Source organism: Diplotaxodon limnothrissa, linkage group LG23, assembly GCF_057381915.1.
Source record: "Diplotaxodon limnothrissa isolate DT_005_m linkage group LG23, D_limnothrissa_male_GT1.1, whole genome shotgun sequence".
NCBI classification, from domain to species: Eukaryota; Metazoa; Chordata; class Actinopteri; order Cichliformes; family Cichlidae; genus Diplotaxodon; species Diplotaxodon limnothrissa.
The window spans coordinates 13,970,621-13,995,145 of NC_140617.1; the positions used below are offsets into that span (position 1 = coordinate 13,970,621).

Sequence of the window (24,525 nt, forward strand, 5' to 3'; positions counted from 1 at the left end):
GTCTTAGTTATTTTTAGGGCTGACAGTGACGCTGTGCTGAAGTCAGATTCCAAACAACATGTATGGGACCTGCAGCTGCTGTTAAAGGCGCATATTTTGGATTTTCTTAACAGGCCTGGGAGCGGCAAAAGAGGACCAACAATTGGAAATGTGACAGCTGACAACTGAGTAACAATAATGCTGCCACAACTGTTCCTTGTTCAGGAGTTCAAGTGTGTGCTGTACGGTCATCTAGCACATTTTTATTTTCAAGCGGTCAGTTAATCCTGTTTTATCTTTTAACTGGCACTCGAAAGTTTGAGCACATTTCCCCTGTTTTAGCTTCACTTCACTGGCTGCCCATTTCTTTTAGGATTCATTTTAAAATTCTTTTATTTACTTTTAAAGCTCTCCATGGCCTAGCTCCATCTTATCTCTCTGAGCTGCTACAGCCTTATACACCCACCCGCTCTCTCAGGTCAGCTGATCAGCTGCTCCTGAAGATACCCAGGACTGGGCGTAAACTTAGAGGAGATCGTGCTTTTGCTGTAGCAGCTCCCAAACGGTGGAACGAGCTTCCTTTAGAGATTAGACAGGCCACTTCTTTATCTGTTTTTAAGTCACTCTTGAAAACCCACCTCTTTACCTTGGCCTTTGACACCACGTGAGATGTTGGTTTTTTATTTTTATTTTAGTTGTTTTTAGGTGATTCGATGCTGTTTTATCTTGTTTTTGCTTTAACATAGGGCTGTTTTAATTTTATGTCTTATGTGTTTTATTTATTTAATTTGCTGTTTTTTGTTATTCTATTGTTTTAACTTATTTTCTGTACAGCACTTTGTTCCTGTGCTGGGTATTTTAAAGTGCTTTATAAATAAAATTGGATTGGATTGGATTGGATTATCAAAGCCAGTGATGGTCCTCATTTACACAGAAAGTGTCCTATGAAGTCTGTGCCCTGACACATTGGGTTACAGCGTTAACAAGACAGGTCACTCTCAAATGATCATTTTTAAATGTGAAGAGACTTGTTTTACCAGAAATTTTGAAACATATTTGTGCCTAAACATAACCAGGCTACAAAACCAGAAGTAAAAAAAAAACAATTAAAACGCAAAACATGAATGAAATCAATGAAAAAGGGTCTCATTCCTCTCAAATGTGTCCGTTATTGGTGTGGCAGATTCAGTCTCACCTGGGATAACTTGTGCTTAACCGGTAAAAACAGTGGCATCTGAGAAAATGGCATGACTTTAAGCCCCGCAAATCTGTCTGCGAGCATAGACCCACCCACCTGGTGGTCAAACCTTGTGTTTACACGTAACCCAATCGGAAGAAACAAATATTGTTTGTTTAAGGATGAACTGAGGTGCATCACCAAGGCTCAAAACATGGTAAGTAAGAACTTTTCAAAGTTGTTCTAGGAGATTCCAGGTCCATGTTTTTATGAGTCTCAGAAACAAGAAAAAAACATTTAAAAAGTAAGATTTTTAATGAAGGATAAGATCAGTGAAATGAATATGAAAACAATGAAAATCAATTGAGCTCTGTTAAGATTTATTTGTAAGAATGTCAGAATTGGTTTCTCTCAGACCATGGATCACTCTGAGGCTTTGTTGCAAATATTTACCACAAAATGCTCTCTTAACAAAGAACTGAACAAAAACACTTTTAGCACTCTTTTTTAACAGGGCTGGGTATCGTCTGAAACTTGATGATATTGACAATTATTTGACTGAGTTTCAATACTATTACCACAGTACCTAAATATTCTACTCTTAAAAGCATATATATTTTTTATAAACAGTAAAAATAAATAACAAAATTATAATTCAGACAAAGAAATTTACGATGAAACATTAAGTAAACAAGACTTCCGACAATTAGGTTTAAGATATCTGTGCCAACTTTACTTCATAACTGATGATGGAAATGTTTAGTTCATTAATTAGTTTGATAGCCAGCCCCGATGTTATCTAAAAATATGACACAAGTGACTACTCGAAATCAAAAATCTCTGCCTCCTTCTCTTTCCAAAAAGCAAAACTACGGTCAATATATTTACAAATTTCTTCATTACTAAAACTGGAAATGTCAGTTCCAGTGTAGAGTGTCCCCTCATCTGGCGTAGGCGTCTGCACAATGACTTTAGGGACCTGTCTAACCTCTGGGAGGCTGTGTTTTACTGTTTCTGTAGAGCATTCAGGCTGACTCAAGGTATTCCCAAAGAACTTTATTTTAATGTCCTCGAAGCCGTCCTTCCACTCACGGTTCCCAGCCTCAATGTCCTGAATGACGGCCTTATGAAAGTCCCTGACCATCTCCCAGGGGAAGCTCCCCACATGGTCGAATACCTCGAAGCACAGAAGATGCCTCATTTTCCGTTCATCGACTGGCAGGTCCAGCTCCAAGATGTGAAAGTAGCCCAGCATGAAGAGATCTAGGGTCAGGTTGTCATACTCTACAGGAACACCATCCAGACGGGGTAAGAACTGCTCTGGCGAGTAGAGGGCTTTCTGCCTTTGGAGCCTGTTGATAACACTGCAGGTTACACAACAATGTATTTGACTATCTGTCATTCACCAAGCATGAACAAGGAGATACCATATGTCCATAGTTTACCAAGCCCAAAATTATGTAATTATGTAGCATTAATATAAATGTATTTTCTGAGTACTGGTACAAAACTTATAGACACTTATTGACATAATTTGCTTAGTGATTAATAAGGTATTCTAATTCTGATTTACTGTCCTATAAATGTCCTATAAAAAAAAAAAAAAGCAGAATCCAAGCCTGATATTTGGTATTTATGTTGAAAAATATTTTTTATTTGGTTTCAGGCTTAAATTTAGTTTAAGTCGAGACAGGGGAAGGGATGGGAACCAAAGCCCCAGACCACCCTCTCCCCAGCTACCTTCTCCAGCTTATCCAGGCAATCAGTGAGACATTTCCAGGTCAGGGAGAATCACTCCAAAATTGTGTCAAAGGGCATCCCTAGCAAAGTCCAACACCTAACGGAAATGAGTCAGACTTATCGCCAGCAATGGGGCCATAAATCTGAAGAACCCTGAAAAAGGAAGAACCTCCAAGGGATATGTTTGACCGCCTTCTCCAAGCTCAGCTGGGAAAACCCCAATGTATCAGACTCCTTTCCCATCAGAGAGTTGACAATCCATGTCCCAAGAGCTAGTTTCAACAGGCACATTGCACCCAACCCCTATGGTATCTCTTGCAGCTGGTGAGCCCACAAGAAGGCTGGCCCATTTTGCCTCTTTGGCCCCTTAGGCTAATGCCTGGCCATTTGGTGTTCTCTCTCTCGAGCTTCGTTGCCAGGCCTGCCCAAGACAGAATTCCCCCCCCCCCCCCCCCCCCCACACACACACACACCCATTATACTTTGCTATATAACGTATAATAGGGTTATAATGAACCCCTCTGTAATTCTAGTTGCTAAATTAGCTTGGTTGCTTGAGCGTTAACCACACTTCTCGTGTATCATTTATACAGTATAAAGCTTCTTACAGCTGATCCCTTATTTACAAGGGGTCACCACAGATAATTTACAGATAATTTGAGTTGGCAAATCTTGACGATGCAACCCGCAACCCTAAAGGTATTTGTGTTTCCTCCTGATCTCAAACCAGTGACCTTTCGCATGTTGGGTAAATATATAAACATCTACTATGGAGGAACAGCATATATGCATTAAAAGAAAACAGATATTGTTCTTAACTCCATGATTCTGATGTGAGGTGAAAATTACAATATGATCTGACACACAAACATCCACGCAAATCTCTGATTAAGTTACTTAAAGATGTGAACAGTTTCAGTTTTCAATAGGAAGGGAAAGTCACCCCATCCTACCTTCTTATCTGCCTTGAAGGGACACTGGAAATCATATTTCTCCAGTTTCCCAGCATCTTGTTGACAGCACTTCTTTGCTTGAAGAAGTGTCCCAGGGAACTATTCATCATCTCTGACTGAGCACTCTCGATGCTACTCCTATGACCAGATCTGTCACCCATGTCTGGGTTTCCTCCACTTATCTTCCTCTCTGCTGCATCCTTGCTCTTCATTGCCACAGTGTAAGCAGATTTCTTCCAGTGGCCTAAAAACAGAACAACTATCCTCTCCTTTCTAAGACTAATGGTCTCTTGAACATCAGGAACATTTGTATCATAGTCAATACCAGAGTCACTGTTTTGATCTATTTCTGCAGCTGGATTCAGCCCTTTAACCTGCTTTCCTGGCTCTGGGGCCTCAAACTGTGTGGAAGAGGTTAACATGTGAGCTTCTGAAGGTTCAGCTAACAACGACAAGTTCTGCGTTTCAAAATTTGACTTCAGAGTCCTCACAGACACTCCAAACTGATGGATTTCATCCTCGATCATCTCCCTGCGTCCCCTAGTGGAGTTCTTTCTGTCTGACGTCTGAGAAAACACTGTGATAAGCTCTGTATTGGGCATCTTGCAGTAGGGCTGGTCCGTCAGGTTGGTCATGAGTAGAGACATGCTCTTTACGATCCCCAAGATACGGCCGCACCACACAGGTAAGGGAACTTGATTTGTGAAGTTCCCAAACTGCGTGTTGACGGTGATGTTCACTATGGGGGCCGGCAGGATGTGCCTGAGCTCCTCAGCTAGACGAGCCAACTCCAACTCGTAGCCTTCACAGTTCCTCTGCAGGGAGACGTTGGCAATCTGCTGCTCCAGATAGATGAGATCACCCTCAGTCAGCAGCTCACCAGAGGGCCCCAGGATGGCATTGTGGGCTTGGGAGTACCTCCAGCTGACTTTGGCAAATCTGTTCCCGTTTTCCTGTAAAAGAAGAGGCAAACACCAGATAAACACGCAGGATGTAATTTTTACATTTTTTAAACATTTCAGAGGGTTTTGGCATGCAAGAAAAAGAGTAATGATACATTAAAACTGCAACACAGACCTCATCCAAACCTCAGAAATATGACTTGACTCACAATGTGCTATGTGTTCAGTGATTTGTTATGAGCAATTAAAAGTAAATGGGGACTGAATTTCCAAGTGTTTTTCAGATTTTCAGTAATGCAGATTTAGAGAAGCAACACAAAGAACGAGCTGCAATTTTTGCTTTTCTCATTATGTTTAGACTGTAACCATTTGTTTAGGGGAGGTTTTGTTTAAATTAGGCTTTACCTCAAATAGCAGACCTTACTACGGTTGATTATTATAGATTATTGTGGTGGTCATTTCTTGACTAAAAGCCGTTTTGTCTTTAATGCGAGAAAATAAAGCTTTCTCCACCCAGAAGTGAAGATAGCTTCTTTTGCTCAGCCAGCAGGCGGAAATTCAAAGTTGTCTGTCGATGAAGTTATTCATTTTATGTGCTCCATCTTTTCCAAGAAACACTCCAAATATTTTCCCAAATATTTGTTCATTTTTAAATGACTATTCCAAGAAACCAGAAAGGCCTTTGCCTTTGGGATTTAAATGTAAAAGAAATGGGGAAAGTGTGTGCACGAGTACCTACAAGTGTAACCCAACGGTTGGGTTACTTCCTGTTACAGAAGCTGAAATATTAAACACAACTTATACCAACCTATAACACAAAGGATTTTATAAAGAATCTAATACGTAAAGATCCACACAACATAATGACTGTTTTGCATGCAGTTGCATTCTGTATAATCTAAAAGGGCTTAGAAGTACCATTAGAAGCAAAAACTGACACTTTTTAAATACAGGACATACACTAAAGTGTTATCGACTAACTGTTTGATAAATTTTAAAAGGTTGGATTGGGGCTACAGTCTTTTGTTTCTACTTAAAAGCCAACAATTAAATGGCAATCAGGCTCATTTCCCTTTTCTCTGGAACTGCTAGTCTAAAAAGTCACATCAATCTTGGTTTACTCCTGAAATTCTCTGATTTAGTCCTACATGAAAAGCACCTTGAAGATCCGATTTGTACACAATGACTTCTTGATTGAAAGTACTAAATTGTGCCCTAATTCATCTCTCAGACAACATTACCTTTCTCCTCTGATCCTCCTCATCCAGCAGCCTGGCCTGCAGCTGTCTCACCATGACTTGCCTCTTCCATTCTGCTATGGGACAGCCTCTCTCATCATGGGTGGGCACCAGATAATCAATGTCTGACAGGTTGGCCTCCTCAGTAGGTAGGACCACCATCTTATTCTTCAGAGATACATGAAGCGGCAGAGTTCTAGCTATCAGCTTTTTATCCAAAGAAAGGAAGTGAATCTGATGACAGGATATTTAAAATAAGGAAGCCTAGAATACTTACCGCTTGTCCAGTGAAAACTCCCGATATTCCTGACTGTTTCAAAGATTTAATGGACTTCATGTCGCCAAGAAGTTTTCTTTCAGCCAGGAGGTTTGCATCAGGCAACATTGTCTTATCAGTACAGACAGTTCTCTCACTCCCAGCGGCCTTGGGTTGCTTGAAACATCTAATAACTGCAGTACAAGTCATGAGCAGTCATTTTCCCAGTCATTTTAAAGCAGATTAATATTTGAAATGACTCACTGTTACCATGAAATTGTGCAATAAATTTTTGCCTTGCTTTGCAATAAGAGCAATTAAATAAGCTCCACAGATGTTTCTCTCACCAGATGTTGCGATTTCAACCTGCTCTATTCTACTGACGGCAGTCCTCTGAGGCTGGGCAGGTGTAGATGAACCAGAAGGTAAAGAAGGTGCAAGCAGGGACTGAGGGCATCCTGCTTGTGGAGACTCCTCATTCTCAGGCTGCTATTGTAAACAAATAAAAGGACTCACTGGCGTGTTCTAAGAAACCACAAAAAAAACAGAAAGCATCATAAAAACTAAACTGCGATTACCTTTAAACTGTCCATGTGTGAGTTACTGCTGTGACTGTCTGTGCATGTGTCACTCAGGCTCCCGTAGTAGTCTTCCCTGCTGTGCGGCAACACCAGGGCTGGCTTTACTTTCACCTCCTCTGCTGGAGTGGGAACCTCAATGGGCTTATCTACACTGTAGGCCTGCAAACATTTAAAATATTTAGAATAAGACTTTACTGCACTTTACTGCACTATAATTATAATCACCTTGGAAAACGTGGAAACAGAGTGTGACAAAAAGAGGTAATAAGGATTAAAAAAAGGAAAAAAACGTGGAATAATAAAGAAGCATCTCCTATATTCAGTTTGAATAAATGATTTTTTAAAATTTATTCATAATTCAAAAAAGCAAAACAAACAAACAAACAAACAGAAATAAGACAACAAACACCAAAGACAATCGAAAATTAACCGGCAATCTACAAACTTCAATATACGGGTTACTAAAAAAACAAAACACAAGTTCCTTCAACAAGGAAGCAGAATGATGCACAAACTTTACAAATACTTGTTTGTCCTTATACTTGCACTTACAGAACTGCAGCTTCCTTTAGCTGCTTTTGTACAATTATTTCATACTTGGAAGATATGTCACAACCACAAAATGATTCTCATTTGCAAGATGTTTTATTTACATCTGATCCATCCATCCATCCATCCGCTTATCCTTTTCAGGGTCGCGGGGGTCGCTGGAGCCTATCCCAGCTGTCATAGGGCGAGAGGCGGGGTACACCCTGGACAGGTCACCAGTCTGTGGCAGGGCCAACACACAGGGACCGACAACCATTCACAGTCACATTCACTCGCACATTCACACCTAGTAGCAATTTGGATTATCCAATTAACCTATCCCCACAAGCTGCATGACTTTGGACGGTGGGAGGAAGCCGGAGTACCCGGAGGGAACCCACGCAAACACGGGGGAGAACATGCAAACTCCACACAGACACTTGCTGTGCAGCAACAGTGCTAACCACCGTGCCAACGTGCTGCTCCACTATTTACATCTGATCTTTCTTCAAATTCTCTGAATGCTCCTTTTCTGTGGCTGTTTCTAAGTCCAGGTCCTCTTCACTTCTTTTGCCTATGGTGTGCCACAAGGCTCCTGTTTGGGGACTTTATTGTTTCTGCTGCTCCCTCTTCAGCACATTTTGATTACTGTTAAAGAAATTTCTTATCACTGCTGCACATATGGAATCCAGTTTTGTATCTCATTTAAGCCCCAGTCACACATCTTACATACGTGCTTTGACTCTATTAAAAACTGTAATGCAAATTCTAGTTCCCCTTGCCACTTTTGCTAATCAGGATCAGGAAGCTTGGTGTGACTGCTGTTTCAGCTTTTACCTTGCTTACCAAGTTGAGGTCTATTGTGTTATGCTCTGAATTGGGGATTGTTATTCATGCCTTCATTTCATTGCAATTGGATTGTTAGGATTTGAAATGACCCATCGTTACCGTTACCTCCTGCAGTTCTGCAGTTTTAGCTGTTCACATGTCACACCATGGTTAATTCTGCAGCACTGGTTCTCCACTGACTTTAGGATTTATTTTAAGATTCTGGTTATCAGATAACCGTTACATCCATACATCGCCAGCAGGTCCCTAGGATCAGGTGATTACGGCCTGCCAGCTAATAATTAAAGGAGACAGAGCTTTTGCAACAGCGACCCCTAGACTCTGAACCTCTTTCTGTCTGAGCCTGAGATCTGTGGACTCAGCTGTTTCTTTTAAAAAGTTTTAAAACTTGCTTTTGGGTAACTTTTTTGCATTTTGTTGTGAAGCCTTTGTGATTTTTAGCTTGACAGTGCTATCAATGGAATTATACATTACTTACAGGTCTAATGAACCCTGAATATTACAACTTGCTGGCCTTAATATGCTCCAAATTTCTTTTCAGCTGAAGCACACTTTTTCATGATTTTAAAATCCCTAAATGTTTAATGCATGTTTTGACTCAGGAAAGCCTCCATTCCTTTGTGTGTGCAATGGTTTCCAGAGCTGTCGTCGTTTCAAACGGCTCACAGTTTCTGAATAATGAAAAAAAAGTAAAGCAAAAAGCACACTGTGCTGCTTTTGGTTGTAATTTCCCATCAAAAGGAAACAAGTGAAGCAATATTGTTCAGCTTTACTGTCGATAAGAAGAGGGGGAAGGAGCGGGAAACTTCCAAAAGAGCTGCAGCTGTGTTTTCGGCACTTCCCTTCTGATGTATTTGATTTACTTATTTATGGCTCATAAATGCTGCTGGTTATAAGCAATGACTAAAGCTAAACACCGTGACGATAATTTTCTCCCATGAGCCATGCAAACGCCCTTAGATATTGAGTGAAAATGCTTTAAGAATTGTGAAAGACAGGAAAACATAGATGCTCTCTAGCTAAGCAATAAAGTATCAGCTCTGAAAATGACCCAAAAGTTCTGACCCTGATCACAGAGGAAGCACCAGTCAATCAGCGTCTCCAGCTAACCGATGTAGCTATTCGGCTGGATGCAGCTGTACGCTGGCCATTGTATTGAGCCTGTAATTATGAATCATGCTTACATGTGTGAGCATGAAACTGAGTTGAATAAAAAAGGAGAGGAGGACTATATGCTGGTTATTGATGCTATCATGTGAAAATACAACTATTGGACACACATGCTGACTTCTTTACAGCAAACAATTGTTTATGTACATTTTATTTACCTCTTCAGCTATGTTACTCTCAGGTTTAAACTAAAAAAGGTTGACTTTTGCAGCCATTTGACATCTGCCACTGCCCAGACTCCATGAATGACAACAGTGGCCTTTGATTGAAATTATTTTCCTACTTTTTAAAAAACCGAGATACATACGGAGTTTGATAAGTATTAATTTGAAATGACTGATGTTAATGTTAATAAAATAAGGCACGTGCTCAGTCAGAGTTCTATTTTAAACACTCACATTTTTGTCTTAGAAAATGATGAGGATCAAAGAAGTGCTTACTGCGTTATATCTTTCCTGTCATCTAAATCAGGTGACATCATGCCTGCTGTAAGATGATCCATTTTCAGAGACTTCTCTCTTCACCTCACCTGAACTGCTGCAGGTTTCCCACCATCACACTGAACTGCAGTTTGGTGGCCGTTGCATGACGTCACAAGTGCTTTTCATGCAACGAGCCTGGTTTGTCTAGTTACGTGTGACCTCATTATGGAGTAAGATTTCGTTTGAGCGAACACCACAGAAACAGATGAAAAGAGATCTCCATCAAGGAGGTTATGTGATTGGTTCAGATTGCCTGACTTAAAAAGTTACACACAGAACTTTTGCATGAGAAGTTTAATAGAAATGGAGCTTTGCCCAACTTAGAAGTAATTCACTTTTGGAGTTGATCTCGATCCAGGAATTTTTGCAAGGATTTTTTTAATATTGCGAAATGAGGCAAAATTGTACTTTCTGCATCATATCTTCACAAACACGTACCAACATACACATTTTAGTGTGGATTGTCCTTCTACACTTGACCCTGTGTGTACACTGAGCCATCTTAATTTCACCTCACATTTGCTGTGCTCGTTTTGCTTTATTGAATTTGTTGACCTATGTTACATGGAGATGGCTCTCTGTGCCTGCTTGGGGTCTTTGTTTCTATTCTGGCTTCCTCCCACAGTCCGGAGACAGGCGTGTTCAGTCAGGTTGCTGATTCTAAACTGGCCGTAGGTAGGTATGAATGTAATGTATGGCTGCTTTTCCCCAAGTGACAGCTGGGATAGGATTCAGTGCCACACGAGCCCCCTGAACTGGAAAAACTGTTAAAAAAGGACATTATTTTATTTTGTTTTAGGTTCTTTTTTTTGTAATTTTTCAACTTTTAAGATAGATAAAAGTATATCTTAAACTGAAAGAGGAAAAGCTGGGGGAAATGGCCTTGATGTTCACAACAAAATGACACCAACTGGATCCAGGGACTCGATTCATCCATGATGTGGAGGGAAGCTATGCAGTCTCAGACTGCTTTTGTTATTACTTCTGTGTGATAGTTGTGTGTAAAGTACGACTGTAGTCTTTAATCTTAATTTACAGGAGTACATCAAACCAACCACAGAGAGGACATAATTTCTTCTCTTTGTTAGTATAGTCAAATCTTACATTTACAACAGTTTCCATTCATCATTTGTAGATAGGGGAAAAGATGATTTTCAGGTGTGTTTTTTCTTTCAGTTTGTTCTTAAATCATACACTATTTGGACAAAAGTACTGGGGACCTATGCTACATCACCTCCATTACCCCTGCAGGAACTCTTTGTACACTGTTTTTATGCTGACATTAATGCCAGAGGAGGTTTGGAAGTCTGGAGCTCTGCAGTTATTGAGTCAGAAGAGCACTGGCAACTTTTACTCTCTATGTGCCTCAGCACAATTACAGCACCATGCTTGAATTCAGTGAGCTCTTTACAAAGATCCAAATGTTTGTACAGGCAGATTGGATGGCTGCGTGCTTGATTTTATACACCTGTGGCAATGCGACTGAATTCAAAGATTAAGAGGTGTGGCTCAATACTTTTGTCCATAATACAAACTACTTAACAGGTAAATATGTCAAGTTTAGGCACAAACAGGAAATCCCAGATTACAGCAGGTTTTGGGAGCCTTTAAAGTATTAAAAATGTAGATTCAGGCAGTGTAACCAGTCACACGAGATGATTTCAATATGGGAGCAGGTTCTGTGCCAGAAAGTGTCAAAAGTGTCAGTTGTTTTAGGTTAAATATGGTTGTTGTTGTTGTTGTTGTTGTTGTTGTTTTTTGTTGTTTTTTACAGGCTATCAAGGATATAAGTCTGCTAGGTTTTTAATTAGAATAAAAAAGGAAGTTTCTGATTATGATGTACAAATGAGCACATGAAACATTTCACAGCCTGAAGACTCGCACCAAACCAAAGAAGAAAACAAGCACATGCACGGCTGAATAGGTGGCAGCATTTCACACCGCTCCAGGCAGGCTGTCGGATGTATGGAAGCATTTAGGTCGCCTTTAATGAACCTGCATTGTCCTAATGCACTCCATACAGAATACATATCAAATTCACCTCTCAGAGGACATTATTAGTAGCCAAAACTTCAAAGCCAGGCCTAATATGCTGCTGCACGCTGTTGTGCGTTACGTCCATGAGGTGGTCCGTGCCATTTCCTCTCACGCGGCACTTTGATGTCGAGCAACACGAAATATGCTGTGACACAGCTCGGGCGGAGGAATAATCTTCCCAGAAGTTGTGCAATCCATAAATAGATAAACAACAAGCGGGCTGGGAAATGGGAAGGGGGAGCCCGATTCCTTTGTGACCTTTTTCGTAACAGTTCAGTGTCCTAAAAACTACGATGAACCCTGCATGTGTGTGTTTAATTAGATGCAGTGGCCAGAGAGCATTTGGTTTTCATCACTCCCCCATCACTACTGCCACGCATATTCAGATAGCCTAACCCTGCTTTTGGCCTGGATCTGCTCTCCTTTTTGTCGAAGACCACAAAGGCTCTGATCGCTACAGATTAGGAGCCAGGGAGTTAAGAAACAGCTACTCAATGCTGTCTCATTGTCAGACATGCAGCTCCAGTAATCTGCGGTCCCTGTGGGTCGAACCACGGGAGAGTTTAATTATTTCAGAAACACAGTTTGTGTTTAAGAAACATGTCTTGTAATTCTGCACTCTGGAATCAATCATTCAAACAACCTGCTTCCACGTGAAATATTCACAGTGATAAATTGCAACAGGGAATGTATACAGCGGCTGCACATTATACACAGACCGCTATAGTGTAAATACATGTCCACTCACATGGCAATATACTCTCAGGTTTCCTCCATGGAGGTAAATGCTTGCGAGACTACCAACTGACAGATATACTGTTTTTGGGAACATCTACAGCATTTTCTTTTTTTTTTGCATCTGCTGCAGCTACAAAAGTAATAACTGAAAGTATTTGTCTACTTAGTGCTGAAATATTGTAACTACTATTGGACATGTCTGGAAACTGCAAGATTAAAGAAAACACATCCAATTTGCAAAAATCAACAATGACAAAATAAAGTAAGGTCATGAGCCTGGAGCGTTACTCATGCCTAACCGTAACAGGCTATAACTGATCAGAAAATAGGCAAAATGCTGCCAAAACATCTGCCAGTTCGGGCCTCTCAAACGGAACATACAAAACTTTCCATTCATTTCACAAAATTAATTACTCAGCCTGTCCGCTCACTTTCCTTCAGCTCAAAGAAAAATAAGGCGCGAGTATAAAAACAAGAAAGAGAGCTTATAATATGGTGAGGGACAATGCTCATTAATTAACGAGCACTTGGGTCCATCGTGTAAATGTGCCCAAATTTAACTACAGAGGCTTTTCAACTGTAGTTCCTGGCACAGAGCAACAAAGACAGAAGCACATAACATTAAAGATCACCACTCATACAGTTTACACGCACAAACAAAATCACATGAGCACAATAAAAAAAACGATTGCACTTTGACAAACAGACCAAACTAAAACTCACCGACCTTGACCTCGAGCAGTTCTCTCGGCGCACACTTCGTGGTATGACTCACACCGACTTGTGCAGCCAGGTATTGGGGCGTGCTATCTTAAGATCACCGTCCACTTGTTTGACACCATCATCAGCGTCTCTTAACAGTGGCCAAGGGCCACCAGGTAATAAACAATAAACTCTGATCGGAGAATGCTGTTAATAATTGAGGGACCGGATAGGATGGCCGGTAATATCACTAATGCATTGACAAACCAGCGGTCATGCTGTTACACGCAGGGAGGTATCAGCGGAAGACTTGTCAAAGCACCTGGAGCAGAGACATGCGCGTGGGTAATCAGGTGATTTTGTTTTTCCACCTGGGACGATTGAATAGAAGAGCTCATTCATCAATCAAAAATGCTCCCACCCGAACCCCTCAGACTCAGCCGACTTTCCTCTGTACAACAGCTTCATTATATTTCAAAGTATCACACGTGAACACAGATATGACTACATTAGAAAATTATTTTGACTCAGAAGGAATAGAAGGTGAACATGGTATCAAAATGTAGGGAAAGAATTCGACCTTTCATGTGCTGTAACTTGGTCATCACAATACGACACCATATATAGAAGTTTACATCACAGACATAAAACTGATGCAGTTTATAGAACTTCTAATTGGAATTGGTTTTGCCTTTTTTCTACTTAATGTTGCGTTTTTCTTTCTCTCACTTTAAATTGGGTTCAAAGATACTACTTAGTTAAAACATAGACCTTCACATCAGTAACCAATCACACTGAAAGAAGTTGGGAGTGACGGACCAATCATATCGATCTCATAGTCAAAAAAGGGATATAACAAAACAACAATATTTTACACTCTGGCACTATGATGCCGTCCTTCTCTAAGGGGTATCAGGCCCTCCAAACTTTGAGAACCACTGCTCTGAAGGTGCCCGTGGACCCAAAACTAGCCAGCAAAATGTCCCATACAGCACCTTTTATAGCGTATATGAAAGCGCACATAAAACTGAAAAATAAATTCAGGGTTCAAAATTTTTTTGCAGTCTAAAACCAGATATATAATAGCAAAAGAAAGTCATGATACACTGGATATAATGAGTGATACACTTTATACTGACAAAAGGTATTGGGCCACACCTCTTTAGCCCATTGATGTATAAAATGAAGCACCTGGTAATGTACTCTGGCTTTACAAATAAGAACCATAGCAGTTCAGCCATGAAGTGTCAGACCATGTGAGTCACAGAGCGAGGTTTGAGATTTAGTAACTGCAGTGCTCCAAACTATCTCTGACCATTAACATCAGAACAAAAACTGTGCACCAGGAGCTTCGTTGCATGTACTTCCATGACTGAGCTGCTCCGGTAGGTTAAATGTGTTCAGCACTTTGTCCATATAGTCCATATTTTATAGAGCTGTAAAATATCTCTGCACTAGTTTCCTAATAAATATCACATTTTGCACCCAAACATTATGAGTCGGACAGACTCACAGCTCTGTTGTGCAAGAGGATAAAGTGATGTGATGAGCCCAACAAAATTCATTAAATTCTCTTTAAAGTTATTAGATTACATGTGTTTTATTTCTCAAAAGAAATGTAAAACTTTAGACGTGTGTCTTAAAAACCAAAGTGATGACTGATGAATGCTCTTTCCAAGGTTTCTAAAAATAACAAAAATCTCAAACACCAGTATCTTTGGCCTGATCGCTCTGTGTGTGTGCACGCGCGTGTGCGTGTGAAGTAAACCTCACACCGCACACTGTTTATTTGATTGCAGCTGTTGCTGAGATGCGAGATGAGGGAAGAGTAGATGACAGCGCTGAACGAGTCTGACCTCGCTGTGAGTGATCCAAACATGGCAGCGAGTCCAGATCTGCAGCGGTCACTGTCCCGCTACATTCAGGTCACTTCTCGGAAATGAGATTATCCAACTGACACTTAAGAACCGATGAAACCCGCGATCTACGTTACAAACGTAAAACACCTCCAGAAATGTAATTAAGGCACGTCTACCTGCACACCTTATCTCTGCCACAGCTGGATTTAAATCATTACATATTCTATCCTGTAAATGTTATAAAGATTTAAATCGAGTGACTGTTTGGTCGGTTGTCTGTCAGATGACTTTTTACTTCACACTGAGTCTCTGTTAGTGTATCCAATTCATAAAGTGCCAAGAAACACGATATACCATTCAGTCTGCTACCATCATTACACAGCATCCAGAGGTGACAATCATAGCACTTCCAAGCCTCTTGGAAAAAAACATGACTGACAGTCAAATGTGTGTTTGATGCCAATGACATCCTGCTCTCCAGCTCCACAAAGGGATAGAGTTGCCGGCTCCAGGCATCAGAATGGTGAAAACGCTGAAACTTAAGCTTGTGGATCCCATAACGGGCTCAGCATTTTCACCCGCGGGCCCTCCACCTGAGCCGCTGGAGAGAAGTAACTGATAGGCCCTTAGTTGGCGGTGGCTCGGGCTGTGTCGGACGCCACAGCAGCCCTGCGCTAATTAGCTTCCCTTTGTTGATGGGAGGATTATTTCTTAAGAGGAGCTCGGCAGTCACGCCTCACTACTTCCCTATCATCATCCTCTTCATGTATGAGTGCTGCTCTTCTCCGCTGACTTATTCATGGATCCTATTGGCCGACAGCTTTGGTTACTCTGTGTAGCCTGCGTTATAGGCAGCAAGTGAGGAGTGGTGATAGAAAACAACTACATCAGGCTGCAGGTGGACAGCTGTGAGGCTTTAACGTTCAACAAGTCTGCTGACAGAGTGGTCCCCACCTGTCCCAGAAGCTGATGCGACCATTCAAGGTTTACCAAAATTCAATGAATTTTTCTCCACTGAATTATCTGAAATCACATCAAACATCCTGAGTACAAACTTTTTTTTTGTTTCTCTAATTCACAGACATCAAATTAGTGGAGTTTACTCAAACTATGATAAGATCCAATCATACTGATGTTCAGAACTGGTTATAGAAGAAGACGAGATCTCGATTTCAGACACTTTTGACACTTAAGAGTCGGTCTAAAATTGATTTGGATTCGGTTTAAGCAGCACTTCAAATGGATATCCTCTGTCCTTTCTTATTTGAGAACTTTCATTCAGGTTTCAGAGCTCTCCACAGTACAGAAACAGCTTTAGTAAAGGTTACAAAGGATCTTCTTAAGCTTTCTTCCACAGCGTGTTTTTGTCCTGTCTTCCTCCCCTCACCCAAACCAGTCATAGCAGATGGCCACCCTGCTCTGAGCCTGGTTCTGCTGGAAATTTCTTCTTGTAAAAAGGGAGTTTTTTCCCTTCTCACTGTCACCAAAGCACTTGCTCCTAGGGGGTCATATAATTGTTTAGTTTTCTCTTTTTTTCTTTCTGTTATTATATATTTATATTATATACATACCGTACAATATAAAGAACCTTGGGGCAAGTGTTGTTGTGATTTGGCACTGTATAAATAAAACTGAATTAAAATGAATTGTGAATTACAGAATGCAAATTAAAAGCTATGAAATTTCAGCCTACTCATGTGACGTTATGAGTCAGTAACTCAAATTGTTCTTGTCTTCATGAAATATGCCAAAGTTATTTGAAAAAAATCACCTGATTCTGTGCATGTCAGGAGGAATGACTTACATCACAGTATTCTGAGTTGATTAACCCTAATGCAGGTAAGTGCTTCCTGCAGTGACGTCTGACTTGAACAGGCAACACCAGCAAAAACAAGGTGTCAGCTCTAAAATATTGATCAATCGCATTGAGGAGTGCGCTGCATTCCACACGAACCAAAAGAGCTAGCCTGACAGACTCATCTGTGGAAAACAAAGAAAGAAGAATACCCCCCCCCCCCCCCCCCCCCCGCCACAGTACTCACGCCATCATCTCCTGTAATGCCCTAAAGCCTTCATCCTCCACTTTCTCAGACCTCTTGAACTGAGAGCAATGTAATCAGGTTGAGTGGAAGAGAACAGCTCAGGAGAATGATAGGCTTGACCTGAATGAAATACATGTTACAAATTAAGAAAATGATTCACTGAGCTTCCAAGATCTTCCAGATGTTTGACCGTACTCGAGCTTTGATTTTCATGCCAAGGCAAACAAAGAGAGGAAACAAACAAGGGAAAACGTGCAAAATAAAATATACTGCAGGTGACAAACATCTTACGTTTCTCTCCATGGCACGGAGATATCTGGCACATTCAGCGTGTCCGTTGTACTCTGCCAAATCTGCTGCTGTGAACCCATCAATATCTTGATCTGAGGGGTTGGCTTGATGGGCCAGCAGGATCTTACAGCACTGAGAGATCAAACGAGACAAGTTTTATTAATACAATTGAGTTTATTCAGGCATAACACAAAACATAAGATATAAAAAATGTGGAAAAAAGTTAGCTCTGACCTCCAGCTCTCCATTCTCTGCAGCATCATGAAGTGGGGTCCCTCCCCAGTAATCTTTCATGACCTTTGAACCCATGTGTAGTAGCTTCTCCAAGATGCAATAGTGTCCCCTGCTGGCAGCAAAGTGCAGAGCAGTTGCTCCATCTATGTCCTGACAGGACAGGTTGATATCAGTGCAGGTCACCTGTTCAGAGTTAATTAAATACGGATCAAAGAAAGCATCAAATGTAAAAAACAGCTTCATAGATTTATGCTTCTTCACTTACCAGCCACAACGCCACAGTTTGGTGGCCCATGTGAGCAGCAGCATGCAGGCAGGTCATGCCATCATAGGCCCTCAGGTGCACATCAGCCCTGCAGTCCTTCACAAGGTACTCGACAACATGCAGGTGCCCTTCTTGGCAGGCCAGGTACAGCGGAGTAGCACCGGTAGCCGTCTGGTGGTTCACACACCTGTGCACAAACAGGTGATGGAGGTTAGCCATTAAAAAAATATATGAGCACAGGCAGATTTAAGAAGTTAAAAAGAGATATTCCACTACAGATCCAACACTTCAGGCCATGGAAATAACCAGTCTCTTTAAAAATATGCACCAAAGCCTTCTCTTGTTTGTTGGTATAGCAAATTTAACCACTGTCAGTGATTAAAACTAAGGACATATCCTTTTTATTTTTATTTTAACAGTTCATTTTTGTCTCTTTTATGAGTCTAGTTCCAATTTTTGTTCCGGTTAACAAATCATTTTGTTGTATCGTATTAGTTAGAGTTACCACAGTTACTCAGATCCATTAATAAAATACCTGAAAAAACCTACAGTGCTTTTTCCACTAAAATATCAGAGTTGTACCGTTTCAGCTTTTTTAACTGTGAGCATTTTCTCATTAAACATACAAGTTAAATAGAGTTTATGGCTTATAATTTCATCTGTTTTTATTTTTATTTGGTTTAAATTGTTTCTTTCTTTTCAGTTCAGTTTCAATTAGTTCAAAGATACATATAGGTTTGCTTATTTCATTATAGTTGCTATTGTTAAAAATGTTTTGTTAGTAGTTAAGTTAGAAATTGTTATAATGTGTAAGGTTTTTGTAAAGAGAGAAAAATCTGGTATTCATGGCCAACATGGTCTGATGTGTTCTAACAGAGCAATATCTTAATGAAATATGAAAGCACAGATAATTGAAGTATGTTTTTAATTCTGGAAATGATTAAATAAATATTTAGTTGCTGAATGTGGGTAAAACATATTAAAAATAACACCAAAAATAATGAGCACACCATGCGTTTATCTATGGATACACATCACACTGGACATCGATGTGGAAATTATGCAAAAATCTAATATAAGCAATAATGTTAAATTATGTCACAGGGGAAATTTCTTCTTTAATTTAAATCTTTTTTGGTCCTCAAAGCAGCGTTTCCACTGGTGTGCACACGGCTCTTTAACAACTGCAGGCCGAATGTGATGGACAACATGTAGCCATGTATTATTCACAGGTCACTGATGGTTACTTGTGATGCTCTAAACTCTGCCATGCATCATGCAAATTACAGTCAGACTCTATTGTAACAAGAGTATAAGGCAGGAAGAGCCACACGCGCCATTATCTGTGCCGCTGTCTTGGGTTTAGGAGATGGAAAAGTTTAATTGGAGGAAGAAGTGAGGGCTGGTGCTTATGTTTACTTACTTGTTCCTTTTGATGAGCGCAACCCAATACCGTACATCCTTTAATCATCTCAGATGTCTGTAAATGTGACCTCATGCCATAATCGAAAAAGTTATGCTCATTAAGAATTGCAGATGACTGAACTAACTTTTGTATTAGAACCTGTTTCCCTGTGTTATCATGTGTAATTCTATTTTTGTCATTTAGAGTGGTAAAGACTTTTTTTTCTATACTTGACCTTTTGTCCTTTAGCATCTGTATGAACAGGGATAAAACTGTGCAGGTAAAGAGTGGCTGCTGACAATATCACGAGCTTGGTCAAAATCTCCTGAACTTCAAACAAACATCAAACTTGACCAGATGATGGCAGAAAAGTCACCAAAGCGTTTTGGACTGACCCTCCAGCACCTTTGAGGATAATTCTGTGGGGATGCAGACAACAAATGTCGGTGTCATGGTGGCAGTAGAGGAAAAGCCAGACCAACAGCAGTTGCAGTCATAATCTGGGGACTACGAATTTCTGCACCAACTTTATTACGCTGAAGAGAAATAACAGCGCAATAGTAGTAATAATAATAATACTTTTTATCCAGTAATTTGCTGTTACTTTGTTTTCTGGTGACACAGATATTTATTGATAAGATTTTTTTAAGGGTTTGGAAGTGAGTCAGTGTAAGATCAAGTGGGACATCACTCTTAAATAGGGGTTGTTTTTTGATTATCGATTTATCGATTTATATCGATTCTAGCTTGGATAACGTGATATCGATTCATTAAAATCCTGAATCGATTTTTTTATTATAAATTTATTTTGCCTGAAACGCCAGAATCTCAGGTTACAAGTCACAAAATTTCAACCACCACCAAACAGCTAAAACAGTAAATGAGAGCAGGTACACGGATTCTGCACAAAGACGTAAACACAAAGCGTGGACGCACTAACGCATAAGAATCAGTGAGATGTCGCTTTTCTCACCCGACAGCACGGACACGGTCGCGGCTGAAAGCTGACAGCTCGCTGATTCTGATGTTTCAGCAGGTATGCGCTTTGTGTTTACCTCCTTTTTGCACTGATTCTGAAGCTGCAGGTTTTATCCCTCTCCAAACAATATTGACTGAACCAGCAGCAAAATTTCCCAGATTCAAATTGAATCGATTTGAATCAAATTGAATCGAATCGATTCGGAACCTTGTGAATCAGAATCGAATCGATTCTAGAAATCAGTGACGATACCCAGCCCTACTCTACAAAGTAAGTTCTTAAAAGAACTAATCTGCCATCTAGGGCTGCAGTGAAACAGTAAAAAATATACCTAAAATCACCTTTGTCTTATCCCATTACCTTGGTCTCAACTGATAACATATCATGAGGTGAAAAAAAGATGCGATTTTAGGGAGGAGAATTTATCTATAGAAAAGAGAACAGCAGTTCTCAGAGAACTATACTTACAGCAGACTGCTAAATAATGTGATTGTGGATGTTGCGGACATGCATCTGAAAGTACAACATCGTGAAGAAGTTCATTGTAGATTCTTTACCCAGCATGCTCTTAAGGTGTCCTTCATGTGTTGTTTCATGCAGGTTAAATAAATGGGGATGGGCAGTGAAAAATATAACTTCACTGCTAAGGACAAAAAAGAAGAAACTTTACAAACTGAAATGAAATGTTTGACGGATTGAGATTAGTTGCTCATAATGTCTACAAATACTTTATCTTCCTAATGGAGGCATGATCCAAGCTAACGCCCGCCTTTTTTAGGCTCTGTACCCAAGTGCTGTTAGGACTCCTTATGGGTAGTTCTGTGCATAAAGAAAATCCTTCATGCATTGCTGTGTAGTTGCTGTGTAGTTAACAGTTGGTCAATGCTGGACAGTTTAAGCTCTAGTTGTAAAGGTAACCAACGCTGTCACATGTCAATCAGCGTTATCCTTCACTTCCACTGGAAGCTGCATCACTCAAAACTGAAAAACGTTTAACTTAGGACTCGCTCACTTTATGACTGTTGTTCCACGGTCTCTGGCCATCGTATAACCGCTAATCTCATTTTATGTGGATGGTATGCTTATAGATCTGTGGTGATCGCTCAGTGGCAAAGAGAAGTAGTGTTTTCAATGCTTTAAAAGAGCAAAAGTTTCTAAATTTAATACCTGCCTGATAGAAGAATGAGTCTGAAACACCACTTTTTAAACTTGCACTTAATCAGTGCTTAAGAACTTCCAATAGCAGCGGCTCAGGTGCTATTATGCTTTGTTTGGGTCCGTCAGTTACTATAGTGCCATGGAAAATAAAGCAGATCAGAAGTATCATCAAAAATTATTCTAAAGTATAACATTTCTAACTTTTAAATTTTTAACATTTTAAGTTTCTTCCTAACAGCGCTACTTGAAGTTTCACAAACTTGCAACTCTTTGCACATACTTCCAAAAACAAAATACTTACTAAACTTACTTACTAAAAACAAATGGAAAAATGGAAACGCAAAGTCAGTTAATATTAATCTAGTAAGAGGGTCCAATTCGGCCCACTGGATGGCTTTGAAAAGTGTGGATGCAGATGATTATCTTTGTACAAACATCCTCAGGCAGGCAAACAGAGCCTGTAATATTAGGAAGTGAAATTAGGGCTGTGAACTCACCCAGGTGCTTCCTGAATGAGCAGTTTCAGACAGGTGAGGTCCCCGTTGGCTGCGGCGTAGTGAGCAGGCACAGCTCCACAGTTTGTCTCCACCTTGGCCACACCGCCAACAGAAAGCAGCCACTTAATGACCTCCACACAACTGAACCGAGCCGCGAGGTGAAGGGCCGTGGCACCGGCAGCATCTCTATCCTGGAAACATTCGCAGAGATCTGATGTGGACAAAACTGAAAACCTGCTCCTCTACAGGCTCAGGGGAGGTAAATGATTTTTGATTATCATTTTAGCAACAGATTAAAAAAAATGAAGTAACATAAAACAAGTAAAGAGTAATTGTGTGTGCACAGGTTCTCAGTCATTCAGGTCATAGTAGCCTAAGTCCCTTACTTTCCGAGCTCCTTAGACTGAACCGTAAATGCTTTCTGTTTTTTATACGAAAAGCTGCAGGAGAGATTCTTATCTAAGAGATTTCCGATAATCAGTAAGTAAAATAGAAGCTTAAAAATCTGATCTTGCACATTCAGTTTTGAAAAACAATGTAAATAAACTTTACTCTGCTTCTACTCTGTTATACTTCCTGCAACCATCTGGGCATAATTACTGGACATGTGATACATTACCATAATGGATGTCAGCTAAGTCAAAACCATATGATGTAATCAGTCAGTAATACATCAGAATAGGTTTAAGCTTTTAGAGAATTTTTTAAACTACTTTAACTACTGTAATTAATTCCTTTCCCTATGCTGTTACTGTTATTACTTTTTTTCCTTTATTTTTCGACCCTCAAGGAACAAAATGATTTTAATAGCTAAAATAACCAAGTGGAGTCATTAAGAGTATGTTTTTAATGTGTGTTTATTATTCCTATTCTGCTTCTTTTGCATATAACAGATATTCTAAAGTCTTCTAATTCCATTAATTATAGTTTTCAGTTATTGCCTTCAGACTATCCTTGTATGTTACGTCTTCTAAAATACATTTAACCAAATTTTAGATGAATTGATGACCGTGTAATACTTTAAAAAACAACAACTAACAATTAAATCATCATAGTCAGTTCTTTTTCATCCTTTGTTACTTTCATGTTTCTGTTTTAAACAAAATCTGAAATTTGGAATAGTGGAATACTGAAAACATTTAGCTTACTGAAATACCTGAAAAACAGAACTCTCAAATCTTTAATGAATAAGATGATGACGTATTTCTCACATTTTGCAATCGCCTTTTACAGAATTTAACTAAAACTTTCACCACCAGGGGGCAGAGTTTGTTTTTCCAATGGCTGTTATTTATTTATTTTTATCAGTTTCTGCATCTTTGCTGCTATTCTTTTAACTTCTGACACTTCTTTTTAGCCTTATTCTTAATTTATCAGGAGGTTTCCTTTCCTTTCCTTTGCAGGAAGTGACTTAGTGACTTACCTACTAAAATAAAGGTTCGAATGACATACTTCCACTATCTTGTGGTAAAAATTGGTATTACACACTAGTACAGTCCGGCCCTTATTCCACTTCAGCTGATATCTCTTTAAATTGTGTTTTAATCATTTACAATGTAATAATTTGTTGATTTATCATAACTCTGTAATGCCAAGTGAGTTTTTGAGAACTCTACATCATCACTGTGATTTTCCCCCAAAAAACTTTTAATAAATGTAATTTATCAAAAGGTTCAATAAACACTGCAGTTTAAAAAAAAAGAATTTTCTAACAATTACTTCTTGGTTTAGCCTTTACAGGTGTAACTACCTGCGAAAGGAATACATTAATAAATGTACTCAAGCCAGTGGAAGTCAAGTTAATTCCTTAAGCTCTCAGGATGGGTTTCACTCTCTAACTTTTTGTGCCAAGATTCCTATGAGTGGATATATTTACCTCAATGTTGCAGCCTCCTTCTTGCACAAGCCACTGCAGCTCCCGGATGTTGCCAGTAGCTGCAGCATCATGTGCTGGTGTGGCCTTGTTCGAGGCCCGGGGATCAGCACCCAGCCCAAGCTCGCTCACCAGGAACTGTAGGCAGTCCAGGCGTCCACACCTGGCTGCGTGGTGCACCGGGCCAGCACCCTGAGCATCAGTGATGCCTGGAGAGAGGTGACCAGAAGAGGCGAGCTCCTTCAGGGCTGCGAGATCTCCCGCTCGAGCTGCCTGGATGGTCCGATGAAGCACCATGCCTCGCTGCTATCAGTGGGTTATGGCACAGGCTGAACAAGCTCCCTGGAGCTCTTTCCCTTCCAGTAAAACACCATCTCACACGCACAAAGTCCCACACAACAACAAAAAAACCCTCGTGTACTCGTTGGCTCCTCCTGAGCCGGGAAAGCGACACTCGAGCGGGAGCCAGCTGGCCAGCATAGCTGTTGGGGAGAGAGGAGGGGGTCAGAGCCGGTGAGAAAGAAAGGTAATGAAAGACGGGTGGAGGCGCAGCACTCGTGGCCTCCTGCTCTCTCTTTGAGTGGCAGTGA

The 24,525-nt window shown here is 40.3% G+C and overlaps 1 protein-coding gene across 1 annotated transcript; it reads right to left on the bottom strand.

The window, feature by feature from the left end:
• Positions 1-1,919: 1,919 nt before the first annotated feature.
• Positions 1,920-24,501, bottom strand: espnla (espin like a). Its single transcript, XM_085347674.1, has 11 exons — positions 23,939-24,501; positions 22,063-22,253; positions 18,024-18,210; positions 17,759-17,941; positions 17,525-17,656; positions 6,824-6,985; positions 6,593-6,734; positions 6,267-6,439; positions 5,993-6,157; positions 3,850-4,802; positions 1,920-2,508 (listed from the first exon to the last, which is right to left on the bottom strand). Exons 1-11 carry the CDS (start codon positions 24,230-24,232, stop codon positions 1,977-1,979), a joined length of 3,114 nt encoding a protein of 1,037 aa, XP_085203800.1. The 5' UTR covers positions 24,233-24,501; the 3' UTR covers positions 1,920-1,976.
• Between the last annotated feature and the right edge of the window lie 24 nt (positions 24,502-24,525).

What these genes read in the sequence shown, in the direction of transcription:
- espnla (XM_085347674.1), bottom strand. Translation starts at nt 24,232, where the DNA reads ATGGTGCTTCATCGGACCATCCAGGCAGCTCGAGCGGGAGATCTCGCA. An exon ending in GAGTTTTCACTGGACAAGCG is followed by an intron (nt 6,158 to 6,266) that starts GTAAGTATTCTA and finishes GTATCTCTGAAG; the next exon opens with AATAAGATGGTGGTCCTACC. An exon ending in CCTTCAAGGCAGATAAGAAG is followed by an intron (nt 2,509 to 3,849) that starts GTAGGATGGGGT and finishes TGTTATCAACAG; the next exon opens with GCTCCAAAGGCAGAAAGCCC.